General features: G+C 39.4%; 1 gene segment (V, D, J or C); it reads right to left on the bottom strand.

The window, feature by feature from the left end:
• Positions 1-7,970: 7,970 nt before the first annotated feature.
• LOC133128888 (T cell receptor alpha variable 12-3-like) lies at positions 7,971-22,899 on the bottom strand (the record flags this gene model as incomplete). The annotated part of the segment is given in 3 exon segments: positions 7,971-8,135; positions 19,215-19,372; positions 22,768-22,899. Coding segments are annotated over 3 exon segments (369 nt in total), but the record flags the coding sequence as incomplete, so codon positions are not given.
• Between the last annotated feature and the right edge of the window lie 354 nt (positions 22,900-23,253).

The raw sequence follows: 23,253 nt of genomic DNA, 5'->3' as shown, positions 1-23,253 counted from the left end.
ATAATATATTTCATAAATTATATAATGCAACCTTCATATTCAGTTTCATTCAAAACTAACAGCATTATGTCTAAATGAGTTAGGGATATGAAATGAAATGACAGCACCACAGATGAGGGAAATGCAATCGGTCACTTACCCACCATTGTTGAAAATAGAAGAAATAAACTGAGCAGCATAGTGAGAGCTGCTAGAAACACTGACTTTAAGCACAGCTAGAACAGAATAAGTCCTCCACTCTGACTCTCCTGCATAACAGGAAACTCCTCCCACTCATGTTCAGCTCCTCCTCTGGATGTGAAACATTACATATCAGACCTCTAATGATTACGTAAGATCATTTTAAATTGATCATATAGAGCACAGACAGCCTTTGGAATCAGATGCTTTATTTGACTGGAAATATTTCACGTAAAGTGGGTAGCAGTGCCGCCTCACAGCAAGGAGGTCCTGGGTTCGAATTCCTGTCGGCCGGGGCCTCTCTGTGTGGAGTTTGCATGTTCTCCCTGCGTCTGCGTGGGTTTCCTCCGGGTACTCCGGTTTTCTCCCACAGTCCAAAGACATGCAGGTTAGGCTGATTGGAGAGTCTAAATTGCCCGTAGGTATGAGTGTGTGAGTGAATGGTGTGTGTGCGCCCTGAGATAGACTGGTGACCTGTCCAGGGTGTATTCCTGCATTTCACCCAATGTATGCTGGGATAGGCTCCAGCCCCCCTGCGACCCTGATCAGGATAAACAGGTTCAGATAATGGATGAATGGATGGATCTTTTCAATATAGTTTCAAATCAAACTGTAATGTCATACTTTATTGTCTTCATCAAAATTGGGCACATTTTAAACCTGAGCAGCCCCCACATAATTTTCATTGATGTCTCTAACTTAAATGCGAACAAAAAAAGAAGAAACACTGTCTTAATATATACCTTCATTAAGTAATGAACTTCTTTCATTTAACAATATACTATACCTTCTTGTGGCCAGATTTGAGCACGTTATATTTTACTGGCAATGATGAAAGTGTTGCCAAAATTATGTCCCTCTGCCCAGTCATATTGTTTTACCTAATTTTACCCAAGGTGTTTTCTTTACTTCTATACAATATCACTTGGTGAGTGCCATATGAACCACTGGGTTAAACGCTACACCATACATCTTGTGGATAACTGAAGCCACTGCAGCATAGTTAACTGTTTCTTGTGCACTCCCATGATAGTGGCTCATGAAAAGCACACCAGAGTGCTGTGGGAGGCTGTCAGATCTGAATTAGCTGAACTAGCTGATTTAGTATCTCCTGCATCCTTAGTTCATTCATTTACATTTTTTCAAGTAACAGGTGTGCAACAACCCCTGGGAACATGCACACGCATAAAAAATAAAGAGGCATTTATCACCTGAGATGCAGGCATATAAAGCTTAATGTTGTAATGCATTCCATTTGGCAGTGTTTCTTTGCATTTTCCAAGCATCTAGACCTTTTCCAATTCTGGCCATAAAATATTAGGAAATAAACGGACCTGCCTATTATTATATATTACAATATGTCTGTGAACAAGCATTCTCTTTAATATAACTGGACCAGAAATTTCATCGATACATTTTCTTCAAACTTCACCAGGAGGTGGGGGATGTTTCGCAATTACTATTATTTCAGAATGAAGCCAGAAGATTGCAAATAATACTGCATGGTGCCTGAAAGAAAGACAAACTTAAACATACAATGAAGATGACTCAAAGTAGTACTTGTGTTGCACCGTTGGATTAGGTTGTGTCTGGTTTTTGTACAGAGTTTATAGGTTTCCTGTCACTGTGGGCTGCAGGGCACAGTAGTACAGTGCAGAGTCTGTCACTTCAGCAGAGGAGATCTCCAGATGCACAAGGCTGCTTAATTTTTCATGTCTCACAGTAAAGCCAGCTTTCTCTTCTCTCTCTCTACTTTTGTAGACGAGCATGAGGAATTCAGGTTTGGATCTGGGGTACTGGCGATACCATTGAAGACTGTCGCCAGGATTAGAAGAAGTGTAGTTGCATGACAGTGTGACACTGCTGCCCTCCAAAGCTTGCACTGCATTAGTTGCTGATGTGATTCCATCCTGAAAACTGTCACCTGTGGAAGATATTTCTTATTACAGATATTTCACAAATCCTAATCACAAAAGTTGCTCAAATCAATAAATCATTTAAATTCCTTTGTTAGACTGGTGAAATGATTTGTGATAAAAGGTATCTTAGTTTAATTATAATCGTCATTGTAGAATATACATTGTATATTCATAAACATTACCAAAGAATAAATATACATGTAGAATGTCACTTACCAACCATTGTTGAAAACAGAAGAAACAAACAGTGCAGCATCGTGGTAGCTGTTAGAAAGAAACACTTAAACACTGTAAGAAGAGAATAAGTCATCTACTCCCTCTGCATCGTTTTGACAGGAAACTCAACCACTCATTGTACATTTAGTCCCTCCTTTACCTAGGAAATGAATGAGCATTATCGTCTTTACCAAACTATGAAATATAGACGAATGCCACAAAAGTTCCTAGGATTCTCTCAAAAAGGCATACAGCAGCCCTACAGTAATAGTTGTAGGTAATACAAATAAATAAAGTAAAATTATTGAGCATCATTTGTCAATGAAGCCCACATTATGGGTGGTAACCTGTAGTTCAGTTAATCGACTGACCTATCATTGAATTTTAAATTCCAGATTATTGCAGAACATTACTGGCGACCTGTCCAGGGTGTATTCCTGCCTTTCGCCCAATGTATGCTGGGATAGGCTCCGGCCCCCCTGCGACCCTGTTCAGGATAAGCGGGTTCAGATAATGGATGGATGGATGGATGAATTATTGCAGAACATGGTTTTCAGAACAATTTCCTGCTCTCTTATCACTTAAGAAATGTAAATGGAAACACATTTTACTCTTGAACTTGTCTGATCCTCAACATGTCGATGTTCATGATAGTCAGACCACCCAACACTCTTCACCCCCCGCCCCGTACTTTCCATTCAATTTTTCTTTGGGTCTCAGAAAGGATACATCAGTTAGTACTGTATTTATCACTGAAATAAGTATGTAAACCAAACACATACATTAAAGAAAAACACTTTTTTTAATAATAATAATACAGATACACAAAAAGCAAGCAAGAATACAAGGTAACATTAAACTGAAACATTTTTATTTGAAGTTATAGAGATTAAACAGCTTTTGGCAGGTATCGCTCATTCTTAACAAGATGAGTTCATTATGAAATGTACGGTACATGTAGTGATGTGTGATGTTTTTGCTGAACTTCATCGAACATATGTCATTATTAGTCTTCTGAATATATCCATCCATCCATCCATCCATTATCTGAACCCGCTTATCCAGAACAGGGTCGCAGGGGGGCTGGAGCCTATCCCAGCATACATTGGGTGAAAAGCAGGAATACACCCTGGACAGGTCGCCAGTCCATCGCAGGGCACACACACCATTCACTCACACACTCATACCTACGGGCAATTTAGACTCTCCAATCAGCCTAACCTGCATGTCTTTGGACTGTGGGAGGAAACCCACGCAGACACGGGGAGAACATGCAAACTCCGCACAGAGAGGCCCCGGCCGACAGGGATTTGAACCCAGGACCTCCTTGCTGTGAGGCGGCACTGCTACCCACTGCACCATCCGCGCCGCCTCTTCTGAATATATGACCAATTTATATAAAAAAGAAATACATAATTTTATTGCACTGCATGAGGAGTAACTCAAAGCACAGAGTCCTGTATGTTCCTCTTGTACTCAGTGATGAATTCTTCAGACCACTGTGGGCCTCAGTGCACAGTAATACACAGCAGAGTCAGACAGCTGCACCTTCTGTATTGTTAAAGGTACACTGCTGGAGGTTTTGTAGAGATGAGCATCAAATCTCTCAAACCCTGGTTCAGTTTCTCCAGGTGTATATACATCCTGTCTCAGCATGTGCTTAGGAAATACATTTGGATATTATATGAACCAGAAGAGATATGGTGTTGTACTGCTAGTCCTAAAATTACTGCCAGTCACTGATTCTCCTTCGAAAGCAGTCACATCTTCTGTGGACTGAGTCACTGTGTCTTCAGCTCTGCATTCTGAAAAAAGAACAAAGTTATCTGTCACAAAGCAAAGTAAAATGTGTAAACAAAATGAATGAACGAATGAATGAATGAATGAATTTTTTTTTTTTTTTTTTTTTTGGAAATGTTCATTCATACCAAAGCAATAGATGCAAATAGTTAATATAGTCAGCCTCAAAACCATAACTGCACTGTAATAGCAGACCAGTTTGTACAGTATGGGAGCTGCAGCAGTGAACTCTCTCTAACAGCTGTTTCCACTCTCTGTGTCTGTAACTGCTGCAGGGTCAGACTTGAAGGGGAGGTGCTCAGACTGTAGAGCTGAGAGGAGCTGATTGCAATTTGACCTTCTAATAGAAGCATGTCGTAGATTTTTTCCCTGTCCGATTAAAATTTCAGTTTAAGTCACATCGAGGAACACAGTTCCCAAGGGGTTTGTTCGATGCACATTATCAGAGAAAGCTATAAACCAGTTCAGAGTTTTATTAAAACACCAAACAGTCTGTTTGCAGTATGCAGTACATGATGCCCATCAATGAAAAGATCAACTAATGTGGTGTCTAAATACCAGTTTATGTCCACAAACATGAACAGATGCAAATAAAAACATTGTCATTGTTTGATTTTGTAACATCACAAGCAACATGGCGACATCTTGTGGCAAATGTAAGGCCCCACAGTGAGGCACTGCTCTTCAAACAGCTGCAGTCCAGTGATCATGAATTGTGGCCAATTAGCAGCATTCATGAGTGCTGACTGTTGCTGGGAAATCAAAAGTACCTGTCATGAAAAAACTATCTTAAATACAACATCGTTAAAATGCAGGCATTTAGAATGAATTCATTTTCGAATAAATTACATCCACTTTTCTTCATTGCGAGATCTGTTCATGGCAGAAACTCAATTCTCAAATGAAATACATTCCTCTGAAGGATTCTATTGTTGGAAGCAAATGGGGGAAATTGATGCGTTATATTTCTTCAAAGAACCGGAGAGAATTTTCAGCTTGAAGTTTTTGTACTGAGTTCATGGCTTTCCTGTCACTGTGGGCTCCAGGGCACAGTAGTACATTGCAGAGTCTGTCACTTCAGCAGAGGAGATCTCCAGAACCGTTTCTTTCTTCTTTATGTCATGTTTAGCAGTAAATTGTCCCTTGGTGCTGTCAGTGCTTACAACAGAGATGAGGAAATCAGGTTTGGATTGGGGGTACTGGTGATACCAGTAAAAAGTGCTTGCATCAGTGGTGTAAGTGCATGAGAGTGTAACACTGCTTCCCTCCAGAACATTCACTTCTTTAGCTGCTGTTATTTCATCCTGAAAACTGTCATCTGTGGAAGAAAAAATAATATTAATTTATATGTTATGTTGATGCTCATTATTCAAATAAAGAACACAATCATTTGTATTTACACAAGACATAGAAATCAGCCAAATATTTTCATTTTTCTGATTAAATGCAAGAGGTCACTTACCCACCCCTGTTAACAGAAGTAATAAACAGAGCAGCATCATGACAGCTGCTCAAAAAAAAACACTGACTTTAAACACAACAGTGTAAGTCATCCACTGGACTCCCTCTGTGTAGTTTTAACAGGAAACTCCCTTACTCACTGACTATATAGCTCCTCCCCTGAACACAAGACATTACAGGGAATCATATTATCTAGTTTTTCTTTTGTTTTCAGTTAAACCTGTGGGCTGCATTAAATATATAAAATAAAATAAAATATTCAGCACAAAGCATAAATAACAAATATAATGTATTAAATATTATTTATATTCACACGCCTACCTTATACAGTAGCTACAATCATGGAAAAAACATCTCTTGTCGACTGAATATAGTAAATGGTTGGCATTTATATCACGCCATTATCCAAAGCGCTGTACAATTGATGCTTCTCATTCACCCATTCATACACACACTCACACACCAACGGCGATTGGCTGCTATGCAAGGCACCAACCAGCTCGTCAGGAGCATTTGGGAGTTAGGTGTCTTGCTCAGGGACACTTCGACACAGCCCGGGCAGGGGATCAAACCGACAACCCTCCGACTGCCAGACAACTGCTCTTACTGCCTGAGCCATGTCACCAGGATATAATATAACTTGCTTAACTTAATAAGCAATATTTCTAGGTAGTTTCCTAAAACCAAGAATTTCACTAAAGACCACTCTATACATATTGTAATATTTTTCAAGTAACCCATCCTATTTATGCTATTTTCAGAATGAGTTGTTTAGTTTAGTGCCATCAAAAGCAACAGAGAATTTGAGGGAAAATACGATCCAGTAAAATGGGGACATCTGGTGTGAAAATAGAGGCACTAAACCACACTGGGACCAAGTTCATTGGTGTTTTTCCTGTTGATGCATACCAGTCACAGTGACAAATTGGAGCAGCAAGTCAACAATTAGTAACACCAGATTTATAATGGTTGGCCAATGTCATGTCCCAGCTGCAGGATCCAGCCTATATTGCTGACAGGAATCTTTACTGCCTGGAGCCAGCAGAAAGTTAGAGCAAAAAATGTTTTACAATTTCATGTGATGTTCTTTTTAGTTTCATGTCCAAAAATGATTGCCATACCATACCACCATGCACCCTGCCCCTGCTGAATGGCTGGCTACGCAAGTGTGGGCTTGGTTAATACTGGGATGAAAGACCTCCTGGGAAAAAGGTATGTTGGTTTTTGGTCCAACCCCAATCAGGCAATTTCAATAAACTGTTCATGTTTCTTAACCATTGGGTTGCAAAAATGACCTGTCACTATGTTTAAGAGCAAAGAACACCCTCAAAATGATCTTTTTTCAACTTGATGACAAAGTTTGTGATGAGTGACAGGTTGTTTCGTCATGCAAAATAGATTCAGGGTGTAAAATTAAAGTAAGCTGCTTCATTTCAGGGGTTTAGTGCAGGGGGGTCATTTTTTTCAAGGGCACTATAAAGGGTTAATTGCAGGCTTTTCATTTTAAAATGGATTCTTTACCTTAATGACGACAGTAAGTCAGGGCCTTGGTTTAACTTGGTTAAACTTAATTATTTAATTGACTAAATCATATCTCATGTGACATATGTATGAGTTCCGGCTACAGCTGCAGACTTCAAGTGTATCCTAATGATTTTACTTATCCTCTTAAACCACATTTTGACAGATTGCTATGGATACCATGAAGAATACAATTCCCATGTTCATATTATAATATATTGCAAATGAAAATTGCATGAAAAGTGGTCAATTATTTTTAACTGATCGACAGTGAATTTAATCAGTAGTGTCCTAATTTCTGAAAGTGTTGACACGTGGCCAGAAGAACGAATCATTTGGAACCAATTTAAAGGCAAATAAAATGATAACAAGGAAAACCTGCACTGTTCAATGATCTAATTATGACCTTATTAATTAACCTCAGTCTTTAATTTGTTACCTCTTCTTATGCAATTGTTTGCAAGATATGAACATGGGAATTTTATTATTCATGCCATTTCAAACCTATTTCTGCCATAATGTGCTTTAAAGATCCAATGGCACGCTTCACAAAAAGTATGGGGTTCCCCAGTGTCCTGGCTAAATTCTCAACCCTGGCTCTCTCAACTAATCACCCCTGATTTAATTGGCTAAAACTAATGCTCTCCCTCTCCACCTCTCAGCTGATGTGTGGTCAGCATTCTGAGACATAATGGCTGCCGGTGCATCATCCAGGTGGGTGCTATTAATTTGTGGTGGTTGATGCAAGTTTCCTCCCTCATCACTGTAATGCAATATACAGGACAATAACTTATGGGTTTCTATCTTGTCTCAGGAGTTTTTGAGTTTTGTCAGGTTTTTGTACACAGGTTTTCCTGTCACTGTGGACTGCAGGGCACAGTAGTACAGTGCAGAGTCTGTCACTTCAGCAGAGGAGATCTCCAGTTGCACATGTCTGTTCGTTTTGTCCTGTTTCACAGTGAACCTCTTCTCTGTCTTTTCCATAGCATAGATAAGGATGACGAATTCTGGTTTGGATCCAGGGTGCTGGTGATACCACTGTAGATTGTTCAGATTAAGAGCTGAGTAGTTGCATGACAGAGTAACACTGCTGCCACACAGAACATGCTCTCCTCAAGATGTGGATATAATTGCATCCTGTCCGAGGCTTTCACCTGGAGTCCAAATGATATGAAATGGTTTCATGAGTACAATAATATACATTAATGGTAGCAAATATTATTCCAAGTAATTTGTTTTCTTACATTATATAATGCAATCTCCAGTTCCAGTTTTAATAATGGGGCTTTCAAATCAAGCCTTATGTCTGAATGAAACAACAGCACCACAGATCAGAAAAATGCAATCGGTCACTTACCCATGATAGTAGAAGAAAATAGAAGAAGTAAACAGCAGAGCATCATGAAGGTTTTTTCAAAGAAACACTGACTTTAAGCACAGCTAGAACAGAACACATCGCTCTGCATACTGTAGTTCTAAGAGGAAACTCCTCCTTCTCATTCACGATTTAGCTGTGGTTGCAAAACACATGCTGTACATGTCAGACCTCTAAAGTTTAAAAAGCAGGATCATTTTGACGTGATCATCTCGACCATAGACAGCCTTGATTTGTTTATTTGACTGGAAATAGTTCACATTCAGAATGAAATTAGTATGTCATCTGTTTATTATACAGTGGTGCCATGCATGAAAGCTTTGTTACAGTATAGGCCTCACAAGCACTTGGAATAGAGAAAATCCAAGTTAATATACTGACCCTACACATACCCCACTACTCTGCTTCCATCAGGTTACTGAGGGATTCTGATACATGAGTAGCAATGGGAGTCAACTTCATCAGCTTTTCACAGAAGGGCCCCTAATATGAAGTCAAGGACTTATAGCCTCATTCTGATGAATTATTTAAGACCAATATGTTTTCCTTTTTCTTTTCTTTTTTTCATTTTCAAGTTTTACTGTTGCCGCCTCACAGCAAGGAGGTCCTGGGTTCAAATCCTCGTCGGCCGGTGCCTCTCTGTGCGGAGTTAGCATGTTCTCCCGTGTCTGCGTGGGTTTCCTCCGGGTACTCCGGTTTCCTCCCACAGTCCAAAGACATGCATGTTAGGCTGATTGGAGAGTCTAAATTGCCCATAGGTATGAGTCTGTGAGTAAATGGTGTGTGTGCCCTGCGATGGACTGGCGACCTGTCCAGGGTGTATTCCTGCCTTTCCGCCAATGTATGCTGGGATAGGCTCCAGCCCCCTGCGAGCCTGTTCAGGATAAGCAGGTTAGGATAATGAATTAATCAATGAATGAGATTTAATGGAATGCATCTTCTTTCTTAGTATTATCACATCTCTTCTGCTACAGTCTAGGGTTGGATCACTGCCAATCAATGCATCAGAAATGACATGAGAATAAAAAAGGAAACATCATTATTTTTGCACCACAAAATGTATTACATTCTGTACAAATAGATTACAGGTGCATTGGACTGAGCCCAAGAATGAAGATAACACATTATGAGGCATTTCCTGCTCCTTCTGATTAAAACCACCATCAAAGTGATGGAATCCTAGCAGGTTTTTGTATGAGAGCTGGCATTAATATATCACTGTGAGCCGCAGTGCACAGTAATACAATGCAGAGTCTTCTGGAATTAAGTTTGAAATTGTCAAGGTTGTTTTTCCACTGGATTTCTCTGTAGTTGCTTCAAATCGTTGTTTGGCAAAATTTGCTGTACCCCTGCCGTCTCCCCTGTGCAGTATATACTGAAGGGCTGAACCAGGGGACTGACGGTACCAGTAGAAGCGGTAAACATAGCCTGAGCCACTCGTGCTTGTGATACATTCCATGGATACTTGTTGTCCTTCTGTCATATTTAGTAATTTGACTTCTCCAGAGGAAATGCCTAAAAGTAATATACAGAGAAATATAGATAATTAAGTTGTCACAATTAAATGTAGTTATAGGAACAAACCAATGTCTTCTGAGGTCAGCAAATATAACTTACAGAAGGTAACAGTTAACACCAGCCCGGTAAAAAGCTGCATCTTGTTGTGAGGTGAAGCTTCAGGTTATTAGAGGAGAGAGAACCTGGGGCAGAATATGTGCCTTAGTTTTTCTGTGAGGATGTGTGGGAGGGGCAACAGTGACCTGATGAGAATGTAAAACTACTGAATGTGTTATTTGTAAAGAAACAGAGAATTAATTTGTAATTGAATTGAATGCATCCTCACACCTCCGGATGCTATATTACCCTGTGGGGCTGTGGGCCACCCATGCATGCCTACACTATGCTTAAACAAATGTGAGTTGAGATGAATGGGCTAAAAATATTATATTGGCTTATCAATAAACTGCTGAACTGTTATAATCAAAATACAATGCAAAACTACTTCAAATATTCTAACTTAATTGGATTAAGATATAAGAATTACTCGAATGAGGTTTAATGGAATTACTGGAAATGGAATTTCAAACAGGGCGGCACGGTTGGTGCAGTGGTTAGCACTGCCGATTCAAGGCCCTTGTGTTGGCATTTCAGGCTGCTAAGGGGACTGCCCCACATTACATACAATCCCTGATCACTCCCTACTCCCCAGCTAGACCACTCCGGTCTGCCAGCTCTGGTCGCCTTACGGTTCCCTCTCTACGGGTACCTGGCGGTCGAGCTGCACGTTCACGCCTGTTTTCCGTTCTGGTCCCTCAGTGGTGGAATGACTTGCCTACCACTGTCAGGACAGCAGAATCCCTCCCCCTATTTCGACGCAGACTCAAAACACACCTCTTCAAACTGTACCTTAGTCCTCCCTCCTGACTTACCCCGCCCCCCCTTCTGATACCCCTATCCCTGTCTAACCCCCCCCCCCCCCCCCCATTTTGCACTTATGATGACGACTATATGTTTAGAACAGCAGTCCAGGTGTATTTTCCTAGTTCTGGTTGTGATGCTTTGACTTGTGGTAGAACCTATGCACTTGTAAGTCGCTTTGGATTAAAAGCGTCTGCCAAATGACTAAAATGTAAATGTAATGCCGCCTCACAGAAAGGAGGTCCTGGGTACGAATCCCCGTCGGCCGGGTCCTCTCTGTGTGGAGTTTGCATGTTCTCCCCGTGTCTGTGTGGCTTTCCTCCGGGTACTCCTGTTTCCTCCCACAGTCCAAAGACATGCATGTTAGGCTGATTGGAGAGTCTAAATTGCCTGTAGGTATGAGTGTGTGAGTGAATGATGTGTGTGCGATGGACTGGCGACCTGTCCAGGGTGTATTCCTGCCTTTCGCCCAAAGTATGCTGGGATAGGGTCCAGCCCCCCTGTGACCCTGTTCAGGATAAGCAGGTTAAGATAATGGATGGATGGATGGATGGAATTTCAAACAGATTGGTAGAGAACAGTGGAAATAAATTCTGCAACAGTTTGAAAAATAGTCTGTAAGTAGAGAGCATTTTGCCCAATTTCTGATTTAGAATTAAAAAGATTCCAATTTCTGCTCCACCCTACTCTCCTTTAAGGAGGAGATACAAGCCCATGGGTGTGGATGTCTGATGTGCGATATGTTTCAGAGGGGGCTTTGACTTTTTTTGGATGAAGTGAATTTGATGCAAAAACATTTTAAACCACTGATCTACACCACTAGATATAACTTAAATGTGATTTTGTGATTGTGCCACCAGTTGAAAAAAGTTAGTGACACCAACGATACCAGTTGAAAAAGTTAGTATGCTGCCCTACTGTATATGATAACAGTATCCAGGTTTGACACAGAAGGGGGTTTTGTATGAGATGAGAAACAGACTAGCACGATGTGGGCCTCAGAGCACAGTAGTATGTGGCAGAGTCAGACAGCACAGCTGCAGCTATCTTCAGATTAAAGGTCCTGTCAGACTTCTCAAGATGAGCTGAGAGGCCTTCCTTATAACCATTTCCACGGATACTATAATTATTGAGTATGAGCTCTGGTGATTTAGTATCTCTCTGGATGTACCAGAAGAGACCAGGAACAGTGGAAGTAGTTTCATACTGACAGTACAGTGATGCCATTTCATTTTCTGTCAGGTACACTGAGTTATTTTGAAGGACAGAATCACCTTCTGTATTACCTGGAAAACATATGAACAGGGAAACACAGTTGAAATTCAATATTTTAAAGTATTCATATTATATACTGGTAATACAGTCTAAAAATACAATTCAGAAAAAATGCCAAAATGGGTTGAATGAAAAAATACTTACCTGCGAGATAAAGAAGAATTCCACAGAATAAAGTGAGCATTTGTGTTTGTAGTCTGGATGTGTTGAAGTCCCTGTGTGTCCTCTCTCTCAGTGAGGTAAAACAGCACTGTGCTGAACAGGTTTTGTATCTCCTGTTTTACCCACTTCCTGGAATTTCATGCATGAAGCCTCATGTGGTAGTGGTATGTGGCTGCTCATATTGATCATGCACTAATAGCATTCTTTCTTTAGCTACTGGCATTTTTAACAATATTCTCTAAACTTGGTATTTACAGAGACCACTCCCCACAGTATTTTTGTAATATTGCCAATCACTCTTTTGGTATTTTCATTACTTACTATAAAGCTTGAACTGTCTGTCATACAGCAACAGAACAAAGATACATTTATGGGAAAGTCTGCACAGTGGATGAATGGCTCTATCTTCTGGCCAACTGAAGTCACTACACTGCAGGCCCAGTAAATAACTGCTTTTTCAGCAGGAGCACTTCACTGACTAGTTGATCAGGACCTGAATGTTCAGCATGACGGATGATGTATTAATGACATTTAATAACATACAATGATGGTGCAAAACATTTATAATTCATCATTTAAATACAAATATGCAAATATCTAACATTTGCATATTTGGATTTCCCAAGTAGTTGTTTTTATATTGTGACAGATTTGCTTTCATTCATGTGTATTAATTTTTTTTTTAGCAAAAATAAAAATGAAAAACAAAAGTGAATTTAAATTACATGAGACAGCTGGGGGTGCTTTTCATCTCATGCTTCCATTTTTAAATGCGACTTTATCTCAAACCTGGGATTGACAGCTGTGGCTTTCAATCTTCAATCGTGTAAGATGAAACAGTCACTCCTCCATATATTGTACTCTGGAGGTACAAATATAAATACTTTTATTTTCCTCTCCTCAAGCCACACAGAACTGCAGGAGAGCTATTGTGCCACCTACAGTAACATTGATCATTGGTTGCCTGTGGCTTCCTGGGACATTATTGGAAAAAAATCAAATAAATAAACTGCACATGTTATGATCTATAGAAGACATGCATGGACTGATCTTCATAGCAGAACCCACATTTCTCAATAAAACAGGGTCAGAGTCATAGAAATGCTTAAGACTACATGTGCAATAATAATAATAATAATAATTATCATTATCATTATTATTATTATTATTATTATTTTTATTATTAACATTGGGCTGATATACTGTCATATGGCACATGAAAATAAAATATTTATTGTGTTCTCTGGTTTTTGTACAGAGTTTATGGGTTTCCTGTCACTGTGGGCCTCAGAGCACAGTAGTACAGTGCAGAGTCTGTCACTTCAGCAGAGGAAATCTCCAGATGCACAAGGCTCTTTGCATCTTCATGCTTAACAGTGAACCCATTATTATCTTCTCTGTCTTTACTTCTGAAGATGAGGATAAGAAATTCTGGTTTGGATCCAGGGTGCTGGCGATACCATTGTAGGGTGTCTCCCGAATTGGAACCAGTGTAGTTGCATGAGAGTTTGACACTGCTGCCCTCCAAAGCTTGCACTGCATTAGCTATTGATGTAATTCCATACTGAAAACTGTGACCTGTAAAAAAAAAAAAAATTTGTATGATATATTACCCATTACGTGTCCTATTTAGAAGTTAAGGAAATTGTCCAAAAAGAGGATACAACCATTGTTTTTTTTTGTAATTCAGTCATTTATATCGGTAAAAGAGTATGCACGAGAGATTCTCACTTACCAAAGCAATAATTTTATTATGTGACTGTACAGTCAATTTGATTTTTCATAATTAGTCAAGTTTGGCATATGATATATAGAAGGGAGTCAGGATTATCAGGTTAATCTTAGTTAATAAAATGCACTGCTGTTGTGTGATATAATATTACAAAATTGCTACTCCCATTTTAATAGAATTCATGATACACCTTGTGGAATGTCTTACTAGGCACTCATTTATTAAAATAAACATCAGTCCAGCTGTATTGGAGCTTGACCGAAACAGCTCCACAGATGAAATAATAGCAGAATGCCACTTACCCACCACTGCTAATAACAGAAGTAAACAGTGCAACATCATGACAGCTGTTAGAAAGAAAACTGACTTTAAGCACAGCTAGAACAGAATATGTCCTCCACTCTGACTCCCTCTACATAGTTTTAGCAGGAAACTCCTTTCACTCATTGACTACTGACTAGATAGCCCCTCCCCTGGACACAAAACACACACCACACACAATTGAGAACCAGACATTACATAAAATTTCAAAATTAACTGTAATATTTTTTCAATATAGTTTCATATCAAACTGTAATGTCATACTTTATTGTCTTCATCAAAATTTGGCACATTTTAAACCTGAGCAGCCCCCACATCATTTTCATTGATGTCTGTAACTTAGATGCGAACCAAAAAAAAGAAGAAAAAAAACTGTCTTAATATATACCTTCGTTAAGTAATGAACTTCTTTCATTTAACAATATACTATACCTTCTTGTGGCCAGATTTGAGCACGTTATATTTTACTGGCAATGATATTTTTTTACCTCATTTTACCGACGGTGTTTTCTTTACTTCTATACAATATCACAGTGGTTCTTATGGTGAGTGCCATAAGAACCACTGGGTTAAACACTACACCATAAAACAGTGACATCTTGTGGATAACTGAAGTCACTGCAGCATAGTGAACTGTTTCTTGTGCACTGCCATGATAGTGACTCATGAAAAGCACACCAGAGTGCTGTGGGAGGCTGTCAGATCTGAATAAAATACTGCATACAACCATTATAATGGCTTCAAAATGACTCCAAATCATAGTCCCAATAAAAGCGAGATGAACATCACATTCACCCCTCTTCCCTATTTGTTTATTGTGGCTCTGCTTAAAGTATGTCTTGAGGAAACCCTGTGCTGCTGCTGCAGCTGATTCCAGTATCTCCTGCATCCTTAGTTCATTCATTTAATTTTTTTCAAGTTACAGGTGTGCAACAACCCCTGGGAACATGCACACACATAAAAAATAAATGAGTAAATAAATAAATTTATCACCCGAGATGCAGGCATATAAAGCTTAAAGTTGTAATGCATTCCATTTGGCAGTGTTTCTTTGCATTTTCTAAGCATCTAGACCTTTTCAATTGAGGGCACAAAATATTAGGAAATAAATAGACCTGCCTATTATTATATATTACAATATGTCTGTGAACAAGCATTCTCTTTAATATAACCAGAAATGTAATCAATGCATTTTCTTCAAACTTCACCAGGAGGTGGGGGATGTTTTTCAATTACTGTAATTTCAGAATTAAGCCAGAAGATTGCAAATAATATTGCATGGTGCCTGAAAGAAAGATAAACTCAATCATACAAGATGACTCAAAGTAATACTTGTGTTGCACCGTTGGATTAGGTTGTGTCTGGTTTTTGTACAGAGTTTATAGGTTTCCTGTCACTGTGGGCCTCAAGGCACAGTAGTACAGTGCAGAGTCTGTCACTTTAGCAGAGGAGATCTCCAGATGCACAAGGCTGTTTAATTTTTCATGTCTGACAGTAAAGCCAGCTTTCTCTTCTCTGTCTTTACTTCTGAAGATGAGTATTAGGAATTCAGGTTTGGATCTGGGGTACTGCCGATACCATTGAAGACTGTCTCCAAGATTAGAAGAACTGTAGTTGCATGACAGTGTGGCACTGCTGCTCTCCAAAGCTTGCACTGCATTAGTTACTGATGTGATTCCATCCTGAAAACTGTCACCTGTGGAACATATTTTTTATTACTTATATTTAATGAATCCTTGCCACAAAAGCCATAAGTTACTCACATCAATAAATAATTTGAATTCATACATTAGACTGGTGAAATGATGAATGAAAAAAAAAGATAATAATGTAATTATAAACTTAATTGTAGAATATATATTGTTTATTTCATTACTAAATATTCATAAAAATGTATTCAAAATAAACATAGAATGGGGCTTACCAACCATTGTTGAAAACAGGAAAAACAAACAGTGCAGCATCGTGGTAGCTGTTAGAAAGAAACACTTAAACAATGCAAGAAGAGAATAAGTCATCTACTCCCTCTGCATCATTTTGAGAAGAAACTCAACCACTCATTGTACATTTAGCCCCTCCCTTACATAGGAAATGAATGAGCATTATCGTCTTTACCAAACTATGAAAGATAGATTAATGCCACAAACGTGTGTTGGATTGTATCAAAAAGTCAGGCTTTTCTTTTGCAGTGTACAGCAGCCCTACAGTAATATTTGTGGCTGAAACTCTTTTTGTCATTTTTAATATAAGTGCACGATATGGGTGGTAATATAGAAATATAAACCTATCCTGATCCCCAAAATGAGACCACCCACCACCCGGTACTTTCCATGCAATTTTGCTTAGGGCGACAGAAAGGTGTAAACCAGACGGTTTCTTACAGAACAAGCAACCTTTCTGAATACGTTAATACAAATACAAAAAAAGCAAGAATACAAGATAACATTAAACTAAAAAAAATGTTTCTATTGCCTTGAAATGAAGTTAGAGAGGTTAAACAGCTTTTGGCAGGTTTTGCTCATTCTTAACAAGATCAGTTCATTATGGCATATACAGTAGATGTAGTATTCTGTGATGTTTCTGCTAAAAGTCCTCATAAATATTATATCATTATTAGTCTTCTGAATATATGAGCAACTTATGTTTTAAAATATATATATTATTTCTCTAGAATTGCAACAAATTTTATTGCAGTGTATTAGATGAAACTCAAAGCACAGAGTCCTGTATGTTCGTCTTGTACTCCTGTAAGGGTGATGAATTCTTCATACCACTGTGGGCCTCAGTGCACTGAAATACACAGCAGTGTCAGACAGCTGCACCTTCTGTATTGTTAAAGGTACACTGCTGGTGGTTTTGTTGAGATGAGCATCAAATCTCCCAAACCCTGGTGCAGTTTCTCCAGGTGTATATAGATCCCGTCTCAGCATGTGCTTAGGAAAAACATTTGGATATTATATGTACCAGAAGAGATATGGTGTTGTATTGCTAGTCCTAAAATTACAGACAAGAGTCAATGATTCTCCTTCAAAAGCAATCACATCTCCTGTGGACTGAGTCACTGTGTCCTCAGCTCTGCATTCTGAAAAAATCATAAATAAATAATAAGTAAAATGTGTAAACAAAATGAATGGATGAATGCATGAATAAAAAATATTTTGAAAAGTTAATTCATACCAAAGCAATAGATGCAAATAGTTAATATAATCAGCCTCGTAACCATAGCTGCACTGTTAAATGAGTTTGAAATGCAGCAGACCAGTCTGTACAGTATGGGAGTTGCAGCAGTGAACTCTCTCTAACAGCTGTTTCCACTCTCTGTGTCTGTAACTGCTGCAGCGTCAGACTTTAAGGGGAAGTGCTCAGATTGTAGAGCTGAGAGGAGCTGATTGAAATTTTACCTGCTCATAGAAGCTTGTCGTAGATTTTTTCCCTGTCACATCGAGGAACACAGTTCTCGAGGGGTTTGTCCGATGCACATTATCAGAGAAAGCTATAAACCAGTTTGGAAAGTTTTTTTAAAATACCAAACAGTCTGTTTGCAGTATGCAGTACATGATGCCCATCAATGAAAATATCAACTAAAGTGGTGTCTAAATACCAGTTTATGTCCACAAACATGAACATATACATATAAAAACATTGTCCTTGTTTGATTTTGTAACATTACAAGCAACATGGCGACATCTTGTGGCAAATGTAAGGCCCTCCAGTGAGGCACTGCTCTTCAAACAGCTGCAGTCCAGTGATCATGAATTGTGGCCAATCAGCAGCATTCATGAGTGCTGACTGTTGTTGGGAAATCAAAACTACCTGTCATGAAAAAACTATCTTAAACACAACATGCTTAAAACATAATTTCACAATTTCTTCTCTGAAAATGGTTGTGCTCATGTTAACTGTCATTTGCATATACTACTGCACAGCAATGGTTAGTATTTTTTAGAACTGACTGTAGGAGTGTCATTGTTGATATGGGCTGGTGGGCACTTAATAGATCTCAGGACAGCATGCAACACAGTGTAGTGGGAAAGTACACATTGGCGTGGTGTGATACACAAATGTGCATTGTTATTTGTAAGAAGGTTCCTGCAGGCTCCAGTCCTGTTCTTCTTGAGGTCTTCTATAATGGTTGGGTGAATTTCAATATTGGATATAATCACCTTGCCAACCTATAGTGTAGGTGAAATAAATTCCTCTGAAGGATTCTATTGTTGGAACCTTCCATCCATCCATCCATTATCTGAACCCGCTTATCCTGAACAGGGTCGCAGGGGGGCTGGAGCCTATCCCAGCATACATTGGGCGAAAGGTAGGAATACACCCTGGACAGGTCGCCAGTCCATCGCAGGGCACACACACCATTCACTCACACACTCACACACTCACAGACTCATACCTACGGGCAATTTAGACTCTCCAATCAACCTAACCTGCATGTCTTTGGACTGTGGGAGGAAACCAGAGTACCCAGAGGAAACCCACGCAGACGCGGGGAGAACATGCAAACTCCGCACAGAGAGGCCCCTGCCGACGGGGATTCGAACCCAGGACCTCTTTTCTGGGAGGTGGCAGTGCTACCCACTGCACTATCCGTGCCGCCTCATTGGAACCAAATGGAGGAAATTGATGCGTTATATTTGATCAAAATGTTTAACTTCAAAGAACCGGAGAGAATTTTCAGCTTGAAGTTTTTGTACTGAGTTCATGGCTTTTCTGTCATTGTGGGCTCCAGGGCACAGTAGTACAGTGCAGAGGAGATCTCCAGAACTGTTTCTTTCTTCTTTCTGTCATGTTTAGCAGTAAATTGTCCCTTGGTGCTGTCAGTGCTTACAACAGAGATGAGTAATTCAGGGTTGGATCGGGGGTACTGGCGGTACCAGAGTAAATAGCTTGCATCAGTGGTGTAAGTGCATGAGAGTGTAACACTGCTTCCCTCCAGAACATTCACTTCTTCAGCTGCTGCTGTTATTTCATCCTGAAAACTGTCATCTGTGGAAGAAAAAAATATATGTTAATTAATATGTTATGTTGATGCTCATTATTCAAATAAAGAACCCAATCATTTGTATTTACACAAGACATAGGAATGAGCCAAACATTTTCATTTTGCTGATTAAATGCAAGAGGTCACTTACCCACCCCTGTTAACAGAAGTAATAAACAGAGCAGCATCATGACAGCTGTTAAAAAAAAACACTGACTTTAAACACAACAGTGTAAGTCATCCACTGGACTCCCTCTGTGTAGTTTTAACAGGAAACTCCCCCACTCACTGACTATATAGCTCCTCCCCTGAACACAGAATATTACAGGGAATCATATTCTCTATATTTTCTTTTGTTTTAAGTTAAACCTGACAAACCTGTGGGCTGCATTAAATGTGTGAAATCAATTACAATATTCAGCAAAGCATAAATAACAAATTTAGTGTATTAAATATTATCTATATTCACAAGCCTGCCATATATGGTAGCTACAATCATGGAAAAAACATCTATTCTCGACTGAATATAAATTGCTTAATAAGCAATATTTCCAGGTAGTTTTCTAAAACCAAGAATTTCATTTAAGACCACTGTATACATATTGTAATATTTAACCCATCCTATGTATGCTATTTTCAGCATGAGTTGTTCAGTTTAGTGGCATCAAGAGAAACAGAGGGAAAACAGAATCTGAGGGAAAATATGATCCAGTAAAATGGGGACATCTGGTGTGAAAATGGAGACACTACACCACACTGGGACCAAGTTCATTGGTGTTTTTCCTGTTGTTGCATACCAGCCACAGTGGCAAATTGGAGCAGCAAGTCAACAATTTGTAAAACACCAGATTCATAACAGTCGGCTAATGTCATGTCCCAGCTGCAGGATCCAGCCTGGCTCAGGCAGTAAGAGCAGTCGTCTGGCAGTCGGGGGGTTGCTGGTTTGATCCCCCGCCTGGGCGATGTTGAAGTGTCCCTGAGCAAGACACCTAACCCCCAAATGCTCCTGACGAGCTGGTCGGGCCCTTGCATGGCAGCCAATCGCCTTCGATGTGTGAGTGTGTGTATGAATGGGTGAATGGAGAAGCATCAATTGTACAGCGCTTTGGATAAAGGCGATATATAAATGCTTGCCATTTACCATTATATTGCTGACAGGAATCTTTACTGCCTGGATCCAGCAGAAGGTTAGACTAAAACATTTGTACAATGTCAAGTAATGTTCTTTTTACTTTTATGTCAAAAATGTATATTTAAATTTCCTCTGATTGGGAAGTCCATAAATTATTACCGTACCATACCACCATGCACCCTGGCCCTGCTGAATGGCTGGCTATGCAAGCGTGGGCTTGGTTTATACTGCGATGAGAGACCTCCTGGGAAAAAGGAGTTGCTGCTGGAAGTGTTGTTGGTTGACCAGTAGGGGGTGAGAACACTGTGCTTTCCGAACTCGGTCCTGGAGTGCCCCAGTGTATGATGGTTTTTGGTCCAACCCCAATCGCCATCAGACAATTTCAACAAGCTGTTGAAATTAAATTATATTTTTTCAACTTGAAATTTGATGACAAAGTTTATGACGAGTGACAGGTTGTTTCTTCATGCAAAATAGATTTGGGGTTAAAAATACAATTAATTGTAGGGGTTTAGTGAAGGCGGGTCATTTATCCTTAGGACAAGGGGACTATACAGAATGTTGGGTGCTTTTCATTTTAAAATGGATTCTGTACCTTAACACACATTATGCCAGAAATAGGTTTGCAATGGCATGAAGAATTCAATTCAATTCAATTCAATGTTTATATCTTGCAGGCCATTGCATAAGAACAGGTAACAAATAAAAGACTGAGGTTAACTAATAAGCTCATAATTATGTCATTGAACAGTGCAGGTTTGCCTTATTATCATTTTCTTTGCCTTTAAATTGGTTCCAAATGGTTTGTTTTGCTGGCCAGGTGTCAACACTTTCAGAAATGAGGACACTACTCATTCAATTCAAAATACTGTACCACTTTTTATGCTATTTGCAATATACCATAATATGAAAATTGTATTATTTTTGGTATGTATAGCTATCTGTCAAAATATGGTTTAAGAGGCTAAGTAAACCTTCTAAACTTCAAGCACCTAATTAAGGGAAATGAAAAACTGAAAACGGAAAATTCTTGGATTGCAATTGTGGTTGGGAAAAAACACCCCTGCATACACAGGGGTACTCCAGGACCAGGTTGGCAGTACACCTGCTGTAGGAGATGCCTTCTTCAAACTTTAAACCAGGGGTGCACAACTCTAGTCCTAGAGGGCGAGTCTGCGTACTGGTCTTTGTTCAAACCAATTGTCTTGTTTTTTCATTTGCTGACAACTCTATAAATATCCCTGGTTCAAGCCTACTGTACATAAGCACAGTAAAATCATCAGGATACACTTGGAGTCTTCAGCTGTAGCCAGTACTTATACACATGTCAGATGAGATGTGATTTAGTCAATTAAATCATTAAGACCAGAAGTTGGCACAAAATCCTGAAACGAGTCGGCCCTTGTTGTTCACCTCTGCGTTAAACAAAGGTCCTGACTCATTGTGGTCATTAAAGATCCCATCGTGCTCTTCACAGAGTATGGGGTTCCCTGGTGTCCTGGCTAAATTCTCAACCCTGGCTCTCTCAACTAATCATCCCCTGATTTAATTGGCTAAAACTAATGCTCTCCCTCTCTACCTCTCAGCTGATGTGTGGTCAGCATTCTGACACATAATGGCTGCCGGTGCATCATCCAGGTGGGTGCTACTAATTTGTGGTGTTGATGCAAGTTTCCTCCCTCATCACTGTTATGCAATTTAAGAATGAAAAAAGCTATATGTAAAGGCAAAGAGTTATTATTATTTATTTATTAATTCATTCATTTCTAGAATTTATTGATTGAAGCACATACAATATATAGGACAATAACTTATGGGTTGTCTCAGGTAATTTGTACAGAGTTTATGGGTTTCCTGTCACTGTGGGCTGTAGGGCACAGTAGTAAAGTTCAGAGTCCTCAGCATGGATGAGGATGAGGAATTATGGTTTGGATGGTGCTGGTGATACCACTGTAGATTGTTCAGATTAAGAGCTGAGTAGTTGCATGACAAAGTAACACTGCTGCCACACAGAATGTGCTCTTCTCTAGATGCGGATGTAACTGCATCCGGTCCGAAGCTTTCACCTGAGATCGAATGATATGAAATGGTTTTATAACTACAATAATATACATTAACGGTAGCAAATATTATTCCCAGTATTTTATTTTCTTACATGATATAATGCAATCTCCAGTTCCAGTTTTAATAATGAGGCTTTCAAATCAAGCCTTATGTCTGAATGAAATGACCGCACCACGGATCAGAAAAATGCAATCGGTCACTTACCCATGATAGTAGAAGAAAATAGAAGGAGTAAACAGCAGAGCATCATGAAAGTTTTTCCAAAGAAACAGTGTGTTTGAAACACGGACTTTAAGCACAGCTAGAACAGAACACATCCTCTACATTGAATCGCTCTGCATACTACAGTTCTTAGAGGAAACTCCTCCTTCTCATTCACTAGTTAGCTCTGGATGCAAAACACATGCTGTACATGTCAGACCGATGCAGTTTGAAAAGCAGGATCATTTTGAAGTGATCATCTCGACCATAGACAGCATTGATTCGTTTATTTGACTGGAAATCAAATTTCACATTCAGAATGAAATTTATATGTCATCTGTTTATTATACAGTGGTACCATGCATGAAAGCTTTGTAACAGTATAGACCTCACAAGCACTTGGAATAGAGAAAATCCAAGTTAATATACTGACCCTACACATACCCCACTACTCTGCTTCCATCAGGTTACTGAGGGATTCTGATACAT

Source organism: Conger conger, chromosome 5 (assembly GCF_963514075.1).
Source record: "Conger conger chromosome 5, fConCon1.1, whole genome shotgun sequence".
NCBI classification, from domain to species: domain Eukaryota; kingdom Metazoa; phylum Chordata; class Actinopteri; order Anguilliformes; family Congridae; genus Conger; species Conger conger.
This window is presented reverse-complemented; position numbering and strand designations above follow the sequence as displayed.